This window comes from Somniosus microcephalus, chromosome 4 (assembly GCF_052327205.1).
Source record: "Somniosus microcephalus isolate GS21.2 chromosome 4, FLI_Smic_1.0, whole genome shotgun sequence".
NCBI lineage: Eukaryota > Metazoa > Chordata > Chondrichthyes > Squaliformes > Somniosidae > Somniosus > Somniosus microcephalus.
Genome location: NC_140990.1, coordinates 162,863,780 through 162,880,315, shown reverse-complemented (window position 1 = coordinate 162,880,315; position 16,536 = coordinate 162,863,780). Strand labels below are relative to the sequence as shown.

The window sequence follows — 16,536 nt, the reverse complement described above, 5'->3', positions numbered from 1 at the left end:
TGGCGGTAGGGATTGTGGATGCGTTGGTAATAATTTTCCAAAACTCCCTGGACTCAGCAAAGGTCCTGGCAGATTGGAAAACTGCTAATGTAACACCCTTATTTAAAAAGGGTAGTAGGCAGAAGGCTGGAAACTATAGACCTGTTAGCCTAACATCTGTGGTTGGTAAAATGTTAGAGTCCATTATTAAGGAGACAGTAACGGGACATTTGGATAAACATAATTTAATAGGACAAACTCAGCATGGTTTCATGAAGGGGAAGTCATGTTTGACAAATTTGCTTGAGTTCTTTGAGGAAGTAACATACAGGGTGGATAAAGGAGAACCAGTAGACGTAGTGTATTTAGACTTCCAAAAGGCATTTGACAAGGTGCCACACAAAAGATTATTGCTCAGGATAAAAAATCACGGGATTGGGGGTAATATTCTGGCGTGGGTGGAGAATTGGCTCTCTAACAGAAAGCAGAGCGTTGGGATAAATGGTTCATTCTCAGACTGGCAATCAGTAACTAGTGGTGTTCCACAGGGGTCAGTGCTGCGTCCCCAACTCTTTACAATCTATATTAACGATTTGGAGGAGGGGACCGAGTGTAACATATCAAAGTTTGCAGATGATACAAAGATGGCAGGGAAAGTAGTGAGTGAGGAGGACATAAAAAACCTGCAAAGGGACATAGACAGGCTAAGTAAGTGGGCAGAGATTTGGCAGATGGAATACAATGCTGGAAAGTGTGAGGTTATGCACTTTGGCAGGAATAATCATAGAGCAAGTTATTATCTTAATGGCAAGAAACTGGAAAGTACTGTAGTACAAAGGGATCTGGGGGTCCTGGTGCACGAAACTCAAAAAGTTAGTATGCAGGTGCAGCAAGTGATCAAGAAGGCCAATGGAATGTTGGCTTTTATTGCTAGGGCGATAGAATATAAAAACAGGGAGGTATTGCTGCAGTTATACAAGGTATTGGTGAGACCGCACCTGGAATACTGCATACAGTTTTGGTGTCCATACTTAAGAAAAGACATACTTGCCCTCGAGTCAGTACAAAGAAGGTTCACTCGGTTAATCCCGGGAATGAGGGGGTGGTCATATGAGGAGAGGTTGAGTAGATTGGGACTCTACTCATTGGAGTTCAGAAGAATGAGAGGCGATCTTATTGAAACATATAAGATTGTGAAGGGGCTTGATCGGGTGGATGCGGTGAGGATGTTCCCAATGATGGGTGAAACTAGAACTAGTGGGCATAATCTTAAAATAAGGGGCTGCTCTTTCAAAGCTGAGATGAGGAGAAACTTCTTCACTCAGAGGGTGGTAGGTTTGTGGAATTTGCTGCCCCAGAAAGCTGTGGAAGCTACATCATTAATAAATTTAAAACAGAAATAGATAGTTTCCTAGAAGTAAAGGGAATTAAGGGTTACGGGGAGCGGGCAGGAAATTGGACATGAGTCTAGGTTCGGAATGGTCATAGCCCTGTGGGTAGTGGAGCGGGCCCAGGGGCTGTGTAGCCTGGTTCTGTTCCTACTTCTTGTGTTCTAATTCTGTTAGATTTCAGGAGATGGTTTTATTCCTGTTCCTGGCTGGGGTGGAGATCGCCTTTACAGAAGGTAAGTACTGTAGAAAATATAGGGACAGAGTGATCTCCTGGAAGAGTTTCGATCGCCGAGATGGGTCGGAGAGGAATTTCCCAGATTTTTTCTCCCAAATTGGCCATTGGGTTTTTTATCTGTTTTTTCGCCTCTCCCGGGAGATCACATGGGTTCGGGTGGGATGGAGAGTGATAGAAGATTTGAGGTTAGGATCAGATCAGCCATGATCTTATTGAATGGTGGAGCAGGCTCGAGGGGCCGATTGGCCTACTCCTGCTCCTATTTCTTATGTTCTTATGTTCTTATGTTCTAAATTGATTTGCGATACTGAAACTGCAATGGTCCGCAATCGCCACAATTCATAACCGCAATCTTCATCCAAAAGTCATAATTTGAGTTTCTGAACAATGAGGCACTAGATTTTTTTTAACTTTAAGCGATAGAGTTTGATTACACTCCTGTGAAGCACCTTGGCATGTTTTACTAGGTTGAAAGGCACTATATGAATGCAAGTTGATGTTGTTGAGTTGTCACCTGGCACTGTTCACTAACACCGCCATACCGGGGAAAGCACCAGTCGCCCCAGCTGTTTCACACTCCCCATAAAACCGGTGCTGCAAGACAAGTCGCTCAAGGACAGTTCCCCTTTAAGAGTGCGAAAGGCCAGTGATCAGGGGTGATTCTGGGATTTAGTGCAACCAGTGTGGGTGCGGGGAGCAGCACACGACCGGGCATTGTGGACACGCAGCCTGTGAATCTTCCATCATAAGAACATAAGAACATAAGAAGTAGGAGCAGGAGTAGGCCATACGGCCCCTCGGACCTGCTCCGCCATTCAATAGGATCATGGCTGATCCAAACCTAGACTCACGTCCACTTCCCTGCCCTCTCCCCGTAACCCCTAATACCCTTATCTGCTAGGAAACTGTCTATCTCCGTTTTAAATCTATTTAATGTTGCAGCTTCCACAGCTCTCTGGGGTAGCAAATTCCATAGATTTACTACCCTCTGAGTGAAGAAGTTTCTCCTCATCTCAGTTTTGAAAGGGCAGCCCCTTATTCTAAGATTATGCCCCCTAGTTCTAGTCTCACCCATCAGTGGAAACATCCTCACCGCATCCACCCGATCAATCCCCCTCACAATCTTATATGTTTAGATAAGATCGCCTCTCATTCTTCTGAACTCCAATGAGTAGAGGCCCAACCTACTCAACCTTTCCTCATACGTCAACCCCCTCATCTCCAGAATCAACCGAGTGAACCTTCTCTGAACCGCCTCGAGAGTAAGTATATCTTTTCTTAAATATGGAAACCAAAACTGCACGCAGTATTCCAGGTGTGGCCTCACCAATACCCTGTATAACTGCAGCAAGACTTCCCTGTTTTTATGCTCCATCCCCCTTGCAATAAAAGCCAAGATTCCATTGGCCTTCCTGATCACCTGCTGCACCTGCATGCTAACTTTTTGTGTTTCATGCACGAGGACCCCAGATCCCTTTGTACTGTAGCACTTTGCAGTTTCTCTCCATTTAGATAATAACTTGCTCTTTGATTTTTCCTGCCAAAGTGCATAACCTCACACTTTCCAATATTATATTCCATCTGCCAAATCTCTGCCCACTTACTTAGCTTGTCTATGTCCCTTTGCAGGTTTTTTATGTCCTCCTCACTCACTACTTTCCCTCCCATCTTTGTATCATCTGCAAACTTTGATATGTTACACTCGGTCCCCTCCTCCAAATCGTTAATATAGATTGTAAAGAGTTGGGGACCCAGCACTGACCCCTGCGGAACACCACTAGTTACTGATTGCCAGTCTGAGAACGAACCATTTATCCCAACTCTCTGCTTTCTGTTAGAGAGCCAATCCTCCACCCACGCCAGAATATTACCCCCAAACCCGTGATTTTTTATCTTGAGCAATAATCTTTTGTGTGGCACCTTGTCAAATGCCTTTTGGAAGCCTAAATACACTACGTCGACTGGTTCCCCTTTATCCACCCTGTATGTTACTTCCTCAAAGAACTCAAGCAAATTTGTCAAACATGACTTCCCCTTCATGAAGCCATGCTGAGTTTGTCCTATTAAGTTATGTTTATCCAAATGTCCCGTTACTGTCTCCTTAATAATGGACTCTAACATTTTACCAACCACAGATGTTAGGCTAACAGGTCTATAGTTTCCAGCCTTCTGCCTACTACCCTTTTTAAATAAGGGTGTTACATTAGCAGTTTTCCAATCTGCCGGGACCTTTGCTGAGTCCAGGGAGTTTTGGAAAATTATTACCAATGCATCCACAATCCCTAACGCCACTTCCCTCAAGACCCTAGGATGTAAGCCATCAGGTCCAGGGGATTTATCTGCCTTGTGTCCCATTATTTTACCAAGTACCACTTCCTTAGTGATTGTAATCGTATTTAGCTCCTCCCCCCTAGAGCCCCCTGTTTGTCCAGTGTTGGGATATTCTTTGTGTCCTCTACCGTAAAGACTGATACAAAATATTTGTTCAGCGTTTTTGCCATCTCCATGTTTCCCACCATTAATTTCCCGGTCTCATCCTCTAAGGGCCCAACATTTACTTTAGCCACCCTTTTTCTTTTTATATAACTATAGAAACTTTTGCAATCTGTTTTTATATTTTTTGCTAATTTACTTTCATAATCTATCTTCCCTTTCTTAATCAATCTTTTAGTTATTTTTTGCTGTCTTTTAAAGACTTCCCAATCTTCTATCCTCCCACTAGATTTGGCTACCCTATATGCCCTTGTTTTTAGTCGGATACTATCCTTAATTACTTTACTTAGGCACGGATGGTTATCTTTTCTTTTACATTCTTTTTTCCTCAGTGGAATATATATTTTTTGGAAGTTGTAAAATAACTCCTTAAATGTACACCACTGATCATATACCGTCTTACCCTTTAATCTATTTTCCCAGTCCACTCTAATCAATTCCGCTCTCATACCTTCATAGTCTCCTTTATTCAAGCTCAGCACGCTTGTTTGAGATCCAACCTTCTCACCCTCTAATTGAATATGGAATTCAACCATGTTATGGTCACTCATTCCAAGGGGATCCTTTACTAGGACATTTTTAATTAATCCTGTCTCATTTCACAGGACCAAATCTAAGGTTGCTTGCCCCCTGGTCGGTTCAGTTACATACTGCTCAAGAAACCCATCCCTAATACATTCAATGAACTCATCCTCAAGGCTGCTCTGCCCAATTTGATTTGTTCAGTTAATATGATAGTTAAAATCCCCCATAATTATAGCTGTTCCCTTATTACAAACCTCAACTATTTCCTGATTAATACTCCGTCCAACAGAGTTGCAACTGTTCGGAGGCCTATAGACTACGCCCACTAGTGTTTTTTTCCCCTTATTATTCCTTATCTCCACCCAAACTGTTTCACTATCCTGCTCCTTTGACCCAATATCATTTATCTGTATTATAGTGATTCCTTCTTTTATTAACATAGCCACCCCACCTCCCCTCCCTTCCTGCCTGTCCTTCCTGATTGTTAAATAACCTGGTATGTTTAATTCCCAGTCATGGTCACCCTGCAGACATGTTTCTGTAATGGCCACAAGATCATACCCATATGTAGTTATTTGTGCCGTTAACTCATTCATTTTGTTACGAATGCTACGTGCATTCAGATAAAGAACTTTCAAATATGTTTTGTGACACTTAGTTCCTGTTTTTTCTCCTTTTAGTACTTTACCTTTTACTCCATACCTTCTGTCCCTTCCTGACACGTTCTGTTTTTTAATTCCCCCACTGCTACCTAAGTCTATGACCTTCTCCGTTGTCATTTCTATTATTTGCTCTCTAGAAACCTCCCCCCTACTAATTAGTTTAAAGCCCTCTCTACAGCCCTAGTTATATGATTCGCCAGGACTCTAGTCCCAGCACTGGCCAAGTGGAGTCCGTCGCAACGGAACAGATCCCTCCTGTCCCAGTACTGGTGCCAGTGTCCCAAGAAGCAAAACCCATTTCTCCCACACCAGTCTTTGAGCCACGCATTTAACTCTTTAATTTTATTTATCCTATACAAATTCGCTCGTGGCTCAGGTAATAACCCAGAGATTATTACCCTTGAGGTTCTGTTTTTTAATTTGACCCCTAGCTGCTCATACTCCTTTAACAGAACCGTCTTCCTTGTCCTATCTACGTAATTTGTACCAACATGGACCACGACAACTGGATCCTCCCCCTCCCACTCCAAGTTTCTTTCCAGCCCAGAAGAGATGTCCTTAACCCTGGCACCGGGCAGGCAACACAGCCTTCGGGACTCCCGCTCTTGACTGCAGAGAACCCTATCTATCCCCCTAATGATACTATCCCCTACCACTACAACATTTCTTTTTACTCCCTCCACTTGAATGGCCCCCTGCACCACGGTGCTGTGGCCAGGTTGCTCATCCTCCCTGCAGTCCCCGCTCCCACCCTCACAGGGAGTAAGAACCTCGATCCTGCTTGACAAGAGCAAGGGCTGCGGCTCCTTCAACACTACCTCCTGGATCCCTGTACCTGCCTCACTCGTAGTCACACCGTCCTGTCCCTAACCACGGACTACATCTGCAGTAATTAATTTCATAAGTGTGACCACCTCCTGAAACATAGAGTCCAGGAACTTCTCCCCCTCCCTGATGTGTCGCAGTGTCTGAAGCTCGGTCTCAAGCTCTTTAACATGGAGCTTGAGTTCCTCTAGCAGCAAACACTTATCGCAAATGTAATCACCATGAGCTTCAATGGGGCCCACCAGCTCCCACATTTCGCAATAGTGACACATCACCTATTTACCCATATCTATGTAATTAATTAAATTTCTTCTTATTAGTTATGAAGACCCTCTGCCCTGATATAGATGATAATATTACACCACTATTCAATAGGACTTACCAACTTTAAAGGTATAGAAGAGAAGGAAGAAAACCAACCAACCAGCTGATCACCAACCTCCTCCTTGAATACTGTCTGTGGGGCCTGTTTGGTTGACTCGTCTCGCTGCTCCGCTTCCGCAGTGCTGTCTAAGCCTGGGAGTGGGGAACAAAACAGAGCAAAAAGCACACCCTCACCTCCCACTTGCCCGAACTCTCCCACTTACCAAACTCTAGCAGCACTCAATGCCACAGCACTCTGTGCAACAGCACTAGTCCCGCCCCTTTTATACCCGGATTCTACTTCCGATTTAAACTCCCCATCAGTTTAATAGACACTTAAAAAATTAAACTCACTTCAAATAATTAACTTTTTAACACACTAAAATTCACAAAATACACTTAAATGATTTTTCTCCCACTTACCAAACTCTAGCAGCCCTCAATGCCACAGAATAGTGCCATGGGATTTTTTTATGTCCGCCTGAGAGAGCAGACGGGGCCTCAGTTCAACGTCTCATCCGACAAACAGCACCTCCGACAGTGCAGCGCTCCTTCAGTGCTGCCCCTCCGACAGTGCAGCTCTCCCTCAGTACTGCCCCTCCGACAGTGCGGCGCTCCCTCAGTACTCACCCTCCGACAGTGCGGCGCTCTCTCAGTCCTGCCCCTCCGACAGTGCGGCGCTCCCTCAGTGATGCCCCTCTGACGGTGCGGCGCTCCGTCAGTACTGCCCCTCCGACCGTGCGGCGCTCCCTCAGTACTGCCCCTCCGACAGTGCGGCGCTCCCTCAGTACTGCCCCTCCGACACTGCGCGCTCCCTCAGTACAGCCCCTGCGGCAGTGCGGTGCCCCCTCAGTACTCACCCTCCGACAGTGCGGCGCTCCCTCAGTACTCACCCTCCAACAGTGCGGCCCTCCCTCAGTACTGCCCCTCCGACAGTGCGGCGCTCCCTCAGTACTGCCCCTCCGACACTGTGGTGCTCCCTCAGTACTGCCCCTCTGACAGTGCGGCGCTCCCTCAGTCCTGCCCCTCCGACAGTGCGGTGCTCCCTCAGTACTCACACTCCGACAGTGCGGCGCTCCCTCAGTACTCACTCTCCAACAGTGCGGTGCTCCCACAGTCCTGCCCCTCCGACAGTGCGGCGCTCCCTCAGTACTGCCCCTCCAACATTGTGGCGCTCCCTCAGTACTACCCCTCCAACAATGCGGCGCTCCCTCAGTCCTGCCCCTGCGACAGTGCGGTGCTCCCTCAGTACTCACCCTCCGACAGTGCGGCGCTCCCTCAGTACTGCCCCTCCGACAGTGCGGCGCTCCCTCAGTACTGCCCCTCCGACAGTGCGGCGCTCCCTCAGTCCTGCCCCTCCGACAGTGCGGTGCTCCCTCAGTACTCACCTTCTGACAGTGCGGCGCTTCCTCAGTCCTGCCCCTCCGACAGTGCGGTGCTCCCTCAGTACTGCCCCTCCGACAGTGTGGTGCTCCCTCAGTACTCACCCTCCGACAGTGCGGCGCTCCCTCAGTCCTGCCCTCCAACAGTGCGGTGCTCCCTCAGTACTGACTCTCCAACAGTGCGGTGCTCCCTCAGTACTCACACTCCGACAGTGCGGCGCTCCCTCAGTACTGCCCCTCCGACAGTGCGGCGCTCCTTCAGTCCTGCCCCTCCGACAGTGCGGTGCTCCCTCAGTACTGCCCCTCCGACAGTGTGGTGCTCCCTCAGTACTCACCCTCCGACAGTGCGGCGCTCCCTCAGTCCTGCCCTCCGACAGTGCGGCGCTCCCTCAGTACTGCCCCTCCGACAGTGCGGCGCTCCTTCAGTCCTGCCCCTCCGACAGTGCGGTGCTCCCTCAGTACTCACCCTCCGACAGTGCGGCGCTCCCTCAGTACTGCCCCTCTGACACTGTGGTGCTCCCTCAGTACTGCCCCTCCGACACTGTGGTGCTCCCTCAGTACTGCCCCTCCGACAGTGCGGCGCTCCCTCATTCCTGCCCCTCCGACACTGTGGCGCTCCCTCAGTACTCACACTCCAACAGTGCAGCCCTCCCTCAGTACTGCCCCTCCAACACTGTGGCGCTTCCTCAGTACTGCCCCTCCGACAGTGCGGCGCTCCCTCAGTCCTGCCTCTCCGACAGTGCGGTGCTCCCTCAGTACTCACCCTCCGACAGTGCGGTGCTCCCTCAGTACTCACACTCTGACAGTGCGGTGCTCCCTCAGTACTCACACTCTGACAGTGCGGTGCTTCCTCAGTACTCACCCTCCAATAGTGCGGCCCTCCCACGGTCCTGCCCCTCTGACAGTGTGACGCTCCCTCAGTACTCACACTCCGACAGTGCGGCCCTCCCTCAGTACTGCACTGGGAGTGTCAGCCTGGATTACACGCTCAAGTCTCCAGAGTGGGGACTTGAACCCAACAACCTTCTAACTCAGAGGCAAGAGTCCTGCCCACTGAGCCTGGGCTGACATCTCACCCACTGAGCCTGGGCTGACATCTCACCCACTGAGCCCGGGCTGACATCTCACCCACTGAGCCTGGGCTGACATCTCACCCACTGAGCCTGGGCTGACATCTCACCCACTGAGCCCGGCTGAGCTGCGCCTTCTCCAGTTGCTAAAAGCAACAGCGCTTTAGTGTGTGCGTTTTTTAAAACTGTAAAGTTCTTTACCAGTCGGAGGATTTTAAAAAAAAACACAGCAACCGCAAGTCTGCTGCCTCTTGGCTTCACTCTGGCTTAGGGATGCCAACCCTCCAGGATTGCGCTGGAGCCTCCAGGAATTGAAGATTAATCTTCCCGACACTGCCGTGAGCAAACCTTGGGAGAACAATCATAGGGGCATCAAAACAAGTTGTGTGTATATTTCATTTATTAGTTATAAAAATATTGGGAGAAGGATAAAAAAATAAGATTGTTTGATTGGGGCGGGGCTGTCGGAGGTCATGTGATGAAACCGCCAGGAATACGTCCAGCCAGAGTTGGCAACCCGACCCTGCCCACTGGTCAAGGAGTTTTCAGGAGATCCTCTTGTTGGTGGGAACCTAAGGATCCAAGACCGAAAAGTGATAGTTTAAAAAAAAAGTTTTTGTGCACATGCCACATGTTGAAGCAATTTTTATTTTGCGTCGCCTCTCCCTTTTGCTGGCTAGATCCACAGACCCTCTCTCCACCACGTGAGGGGGTGCGGGGGGTGGGGGTGGGGTGGGGGGCTGGTGAAATACAGGAATATTTGAAATTTCTCAGCTGAAAATAAAAGCGTAGCAATCGTCTGGTAGTTTTGTTTTGTTTGCTGTAAAGAAACAGAACGGTGCTCGTCACTGTCACCTGTTTTCTGTCGGTTCAAGCAAGAGATGTAAGGTGTTTGTTTGCTTCTGGCTTGTCAGGGCCCCGACCATTGCACCAAGTGCTCTCACTACAAGGACGGCCCCAACTGCGTGGAGAAGTGTCCCGACGGACTTCACGGTGCCAGGGGCTTCATCTTCAAGTACGCCGACTCCAACCACGAGTGCCACCCTTGCCATGCCAACTGCACCCAGGGGTAAGTGCCGCGGGGCTCCGAGCAGACACAACCCCGCGTGACTCTCTTGACTTTGATAAATAGTGCACGTGAAACAAAAAGGGCATCAGTAGGAAATTGGCCGATGAGCTTTGTGTACTTGATGCCTTTAAGGGGAAGCTAGATAAGTACATGAGGGAGAAAGGAATAGATGGATATGCTGATCAGGGGAGATGAAGAAGGCTCGTGTGGAGCGTAAATACCGTCAGGTTCTGTTGGGCCGTAAATTCGATGTAATTCTACTTTAATGCCACTTGAGAAAGTTATTTCCTCCCCTTTCAACAGCTGCAATTGAAATATTTGCTTCCAGAAAAGTAATTTCAAAATAGCCTTTGCTATATTAGAAAATTAATTTTTATTTTGAAACCAGAAATATTGTGCGAGGGGCTAAGCATTGGACGGGGATGTTGGAGCAGCTCCCCGGCTTGTATTAATAAAATTAAATCAACAAATAATTAAGTGTGTTGCTAATCTTAACCGTTAATGTCAGCCATCGAGAAATAGTCCTTTCTCGTGGTGAATCTAATTACAACTGAGGCACTTGGGAAATGACAGTGAATGTCATTGTGCCAGTGGGATCAAAACAGATTTATGCTTCTTCTCAATGCTTTCATAGCCAGGGCTACACCAATAAACTATTTTTGTTTTATTAAGTGATAACAGAAGTAAAATGCTGTCTTTGGTTATGATTGAAATTTAAATGAAGCCAGTGCAAAGGAAAGATGCTGTGGTGTTTGTACCAGCCAATGTTTGTGTTCAACCATTAAGAACACGGATTTGCTCCCAGAGTGTGTCTCTGTTGTACAGCGCTGTATCCTTTCAGCATTCCTGTCTGCCGCACTTGACAGCGGAAAAGGGGAGACTTTTTTTGCGCAGTGGGTTGTTGTGATCTGAAATGCACTGCCTGAAAGGGTGGTGGAAGCAGATTCAATAATAATTTTCAAAAGAGAATTGGATAAATACTTGGAAAGCAAACGATTTCAGGATTGAGTGGAAAGGGCAGGGGGGAAGTGGGACTAATCGGATAGCTCTTTCAAAAAGCCGGCACAGACACGATGGTGAAAAATAACTCCCACGCAATCTGAACGATTCCAAAAGGATGAGTCAAGCCCGTCAACTGAAGCCGGTAGAATTCACAGGCCTTGGGTTCAATCACTGCTCCATGACTGAGTTAGCCAAGCTCAGGCCAGTCTGCAACTGGGGCCCGACAAGAGGCCTCAGCACTCCCGGGACGAGGCAGGAGAAAAAACATAGGCCCAGGCTGCTGCTCCTGACCGCGGTCCGCCGACCCTTGGTCAACACCGGGCAGGCGAATGACAGTTCAGGGCCAACGTTCCCCCTAAGGTACGCAGGCACGCAGCCGCGCATTGATCGGGAGGTCCCCACATATGCTGCTCACAAGCTGTTGCCGCTGGAAGATACCACACGTGCGTGACCACACAGCAAATTTAAAGTGACTTAACATGAAAAAATAAATGAGATGGAAGATTGGTCAGGACAGGATTGGGCTGGGTGGCTCTGCCTTCTGTGGTAGAATAACCACCTCTACAGGAAGGATAACCACCTCGGGTAAAGGGCCGTTGTCCACGAGACCGTCGGCGGACAGCGGTCAGGAGCAAGAGGTTGGACGGCAGAGAGAGAAAACTGCCAAATAAAACAAACAAACAAAAATAAATAAAATTGGAATGCATGCATAGAAGCAGCACAAGCAGTGTACAGTGTGAAGGTAACAGAGTTTGACCTCTTAGCAATTTAAAGCAGTACCGAAGCAGGCCTGACCTTCGTTGTTAATTTGCTGTATGGAAGTGAATGTGGCACGGAAAGAAAATGTCGGTGCTGATCTGCTGTCTCTCAGCTTAAGAGTCTCCCACTCAACTGAACATGAATGGGGTCTTCACAGGCCCAGGGTGAGAGGACTTCACAGGCCCAGGGTGAGAGGACTTCACAGGCCCAGGGTGAGAGGAGTTCACACAGGCCCAGGGTGAGAGGAGTCCACAGGCCCAGTGTGAGAGGAGTCCACAGGCCCAGTGTGAGAGGAGTTCACAGGCCCAGGGTGAGAGGAGTTCACAGGCCCAGGGTGAGAGGAGTTCACAGGCCCAGGGTGAGAGGAGTTCACAGGCCCAGGGTGAGAGGAGTTCACAGGCCCAGGGTGAGAGGAGTTCACACAGGCCCAGTGTGAGAGGAGTTCACAGGCCCAGGGTGAGAGGAGTTCACAGGCCCAGGGTGAGAGGAGTTCACACAGGCCCAGTGTGAGAGGAGTTCACAGACCCAGGGTGAGAGGAGTTCACAGGCCCAGTGTGAGAGGAGTTCACAGGCCCAGGGTGAGAGGAGTTCACAGGCCCAGGGTGAGAGGAGTTCACAGGCCCAGGGTGAGAGGAGTTCACAGGCCCAGGGTGAGAGGAGTCCACAGGCCCAGGGTGAGAGGAGTCCACAGGCCCAGGGTGAGAGGAGTCCACAGGCCCAGGGTGAGAGGAGTCCTCAGGCCCAGGGTGAGAGGAGTCCTCAGGCCCAGAGTGAGAGGAGTACACAGGCCCAGAGTGAGAGGAGTCCACACAGGCCCAGGGTGAGAGGTGTCCTCACATGCCCAGAGTGAGAGGGGTTCACAGGCCCAGGGTGAGAGGAGTTCACAGGCCCAGGGTGAGAGGAGTCCACAGGCCCAGGGTGAGAGGAGTCAACAGGCCCAGGGTGAGAGGAGTCAACAGGCCCAGGGTGAGAGGAGTCCTCAGGCCCAGGGTGAGAGGAGTCCTCAGGCCCAGAGTGAGAGGAGTACACAGGCCCAGAGTGAGAGGAGTCCACACAGGCCCAGGGTGAGAGGAGTCCTCACAGGCCCAGAGTGAGAGGGGTTCACAGGCCCAGGGTGAGAGGAGTTCACAGGCCCAGGGTGAGAGGAGTTCACAGGCCCAGGGTGAGAGGGGTTCACAGGCCCAGGGTGAGAGGAGTTCACAGGCCCAGAGTGAGAGGGGTTCAAAGGCCCAGGGTGAGAGGAGTCCACAGGCCCAGAGTGAGAGGAGTTCACAGGCCCAGGGTGAGAGGAGTTCACACAGGCCCAGAGTGAGAGGAGTTCACACAGGCCCAGGGTGAGAGGAGTCCACAGGCCCAGGGTGAGAGGAGTCCACAGGCCCAGGGTGAGAGGAGTCCACAGGCCCAGGGTGAGAGGAGTCCACAGGCCCAGGGTGAGAGGAGTTCACACAGGCCCAGGGTGAGAGGAGTCCACAGGCCCAGGGTGAGAGGAGTCCACAGGCCCAGGGTGAGAGGAGTCCACAGGCCCAAGGTGAGAGGAGTCCACAGGCCCAGGGTGAGAGGAGTTCACACAGGCCCAGAGTGAGAGGAGTTCACAGGCCCAGGGTGAGAGGAGTTCACAGGCCCAGGGTGAGAGGAGTCCACAGGCCCAGGGTGAGAGGAGTCCACAGGCCCAGGGTGAGAGGAGTCCACAGGCCCAGGGTGAGAGGAGTCCACAGGCCCAGGGTGAGAGGAGTCCACAGGCCCAGGGTGAGAGGAGTCCACAGGCCCAGGGTGAGAGGAGTCCACAGGCCCAGGGTGAGAGGAGTCCACAGGCCCAGGGTGAGAGGAGTCCACAGGCCCAGGGTGAGAGGAGTCCACAGGCCCAGGGTGAGAGGAGTCCACAGGCCCAGGGTGAGAGGAGTTCACAGGCCCAGGGTGAGAGGAGTTCACAGGCCCAGGGTGAGAGGAGTTCACACAGGCCCAGGGTGAGAGGAGTCAACAGGCCCAGGGTGAGAGGAGTCCACAGGCCCAGGGTGAGAGGAGTTCACAGGCCCAGGGTGAGAGGGGTTCACAGGCCCAGAGTGAGAGGAGTCCATAGGCCCAGGGTGAGAGAAGTTCACAGGCCCAGAGTGAGAGGGGTCCACAGGACCAGAGTGAGAGGAGTCCACAGGACCAGAGTGAGAGGAGTCCGCACAGGCTATGGGGTTCCTCACAGACACCTCAGACTGCGGCCCCCACCCCAGACTGCATTCACCACCCCAGTCTGCGCCCCATTGGAAGCTCTGGCAACCAGAAATGATTACCATTGCGACTCCCAAACAGCTGCTGGTGCCACAGAATCCCTCCCCCCCCCCCCCCCCCCCCCCGCGGCCACACATAACTGAGGCATGTTACATGGCATGGGGGTGGTGGGGGGCCGCTTTCCGTAAGTGAAAGCAATACCAAGCACGGTCAGCATTGACCATTATAGAGGGGTGATTTCTGTCTGTGCTGGGCAGCTACACCTGTAGGGCAGTAATTCAGGGAGGGGGACGTACCACACATTACCACATTAGTTGCATTAATTGCTGCTGGTTGAAAGGGTACGAAGCCTCAAAGCTAACACGTCACACACGTGGTTTGTCTCTAAGACTCCTATGAGAGAAACATTGCTGTACAGGCTGCGGTCTGTTTGCCAGCTGTTATTGGCAGGTGAACTGCTGTATCCTCGAGCTCCACCAGCAATGCAATTGGTACTGGAGGACCAGTTAGAGCAGGAATGATTTGACTCATGGTGATACCAGCAGATCCCACGGTACAGTACACGGTCAGCGGGTGAAATCCATCCTTATCGGAAAAGAAAATCAGGCGCAGCGTAAAACGAGCCGCCTGATTCACGATGAGCCCGCTTCGGGCTACTGACGGAGCCCAGTTTCACCCCCTCAGTCTACCATCCCCAGCGTTGCAGTCTGGGACTGATGGAAGAGATGCGCTGAAGGAGGCTGATTCGTAGCAAGGAGGGTGGGAGGGAGCTGCATCATCTCCTTTGGGAAGACCCACAGACAAGATCTACCATCCAGGCAGACTGCCAGTGGCTGCCACGATTGTCAATTTTTATTGCATCTGGCTCCTTCTGCACCAGCACTGGCAACATAGAAACATAGAAGATAGGAGCAGGAGTAGGCCATTCGGCCCCTCGAGCCTGCTCCGCCATTCAATGAGATCATGGCTGATCATCCAAATTCAGTACCCTGTCCCTGCTTTCTCCCCATATCCCTTGATCCCTTTAGCCTTAAGAAATATATCTAACTCCTTCTTGAATATATTTAATGAATTGGTCTCAACTGCCTTCTGTGGTAGAGAATTCCACAGGTTCACCACTCTCTGGGTGAAGAAATTCCTCCTCATCTCTGTCCTAAATGGCTTACCCCTTATCCTTAGACTGTGACCCCTGGTTCTGGATTCCGCCGCCATCGGCAACATCCTTCCTGCATCCAGTCTGTCTAGTCCTGTTAGAATTTTATAGGTTTCAATGAGATCCCCTCTCATTCTTCTAAGCTCCAGCGACTATAAGCCCAATCGACCCAATCTCTCCTCATACGTCATTCCTGCCATCCCAGGTATTAGCCTGGTGAATCTTCGCTGCACTCCCTCCATGGCAAGAAAATCCTTCCTCAGATACGGGCACTGGCAACATCTACAGTGTCAGCCCCCAGGTGTATCAAGGACGCCAGAAGGGACACTGACTTTCACCGCGGACCAACAACAGCAATGTGAGAGGACAACACAATTCCAGATGCCCGCTTGCCTTTCCCAGAGCACAGAGGGGCATCGACTGCACCTATGTTGCCATTGGGGCCCCTGTACATAAGGCTATCCTTGCATGAACCAAAAGGCTTTTTTTTATTCCCTCAACATCCAAATTGTATTTGCTCTCTCAACGTCCAGCACAGCATCAGGCGGGCTGATGACCTGCTTCCCCACAAGCTCTCACTGTGCACTCATTTTAATATCATCGTCTGTGCCGCTCATTTAAAGAGGAAGCAAGAACGGAAAGATGGTCCCTGGAGACAAAGGCTAGTCCCTACACCATGGCTCATGATACCCTTGCAGAGTACAGATGTAAAAAAAAAATTGGTGCGACAATCAGAATTATAAATCAGTGGTTCAGGTGACTTGAAACATTGTGGGCTCCTTATAGTACAACCTCCTAGATCCTCACAATTGATTGCCATCTTCTGCATGCTCCAGAACGATACCCTGCATTAGGCCTCACCGTGGAGACCAAAGACTGAGGTGGCAAAGCCATGATAAAGAAAGAAGGTTGGAAGTGACATCAGGAAATTTGCTGCAGAGCCAGAAATAAAGCAATGAGGTATGGCGACCCAGGTACTAATTCAGGACCCCTTCCAATGAATGTCACAACTTGATCACTTCTTAAAGCTGCAATCTACCTTTGGAAAGTAACCTACCTCAAACCACCTTCTACACTTTGCAGTTCCTTGGATACCCACTGAGCCCCATCTTATGCTGGGCTCCTGCTTCATTCTAACCAATGACAACTAAATACTCAGGGCAATGTTCAATATAGAGACCAGAGATACCGTGTGCTACAAATCCTCCATGTGAAGAGCCTTCAGGGATGATTTCTGTGCTCCTTTGCCGTATCTATTTGCTAATTATAACTATACCATACATCCCAAGTCTCCCCATTCAGACAAAGCATTCCATCCCTGGTTCTATTATGCAAGTACTGCACTGGCTAATCTCATTTTGCTGCTTGGCATCATCCAATAATGGGAAGGTTAAAATTTTGGCTTGTC

At 50.1% G+C, this 16,536-nt stretch overlaps 1 protein-coding gene across 2 annotated transcripts in view; it reads left to right on the top strand.

The window, feature by feature from the left end:
- The window catches only part of erbb4b (erb-b2 receptor tyrosine kinase 4b), a 1,694,493-nt gene that overhangs the window by 927,750 nt on the left and 750,207 nt on the right, over positions 1 to 16,536 (top strand). For both annotated transcript variants that reach the window (XM_085985415.1, XM_085985416.1), the window contains exon 15: positions 9,840 to 9,994. In XM_085985415.1, the coding sequence (XP_085841541.1) occupies positions 9,840 to 9,994 (155 nt within the window). The remainder of the gene's footprint in view (positions 1 to 9,839; positions 9,995 to 16,536) is intronic.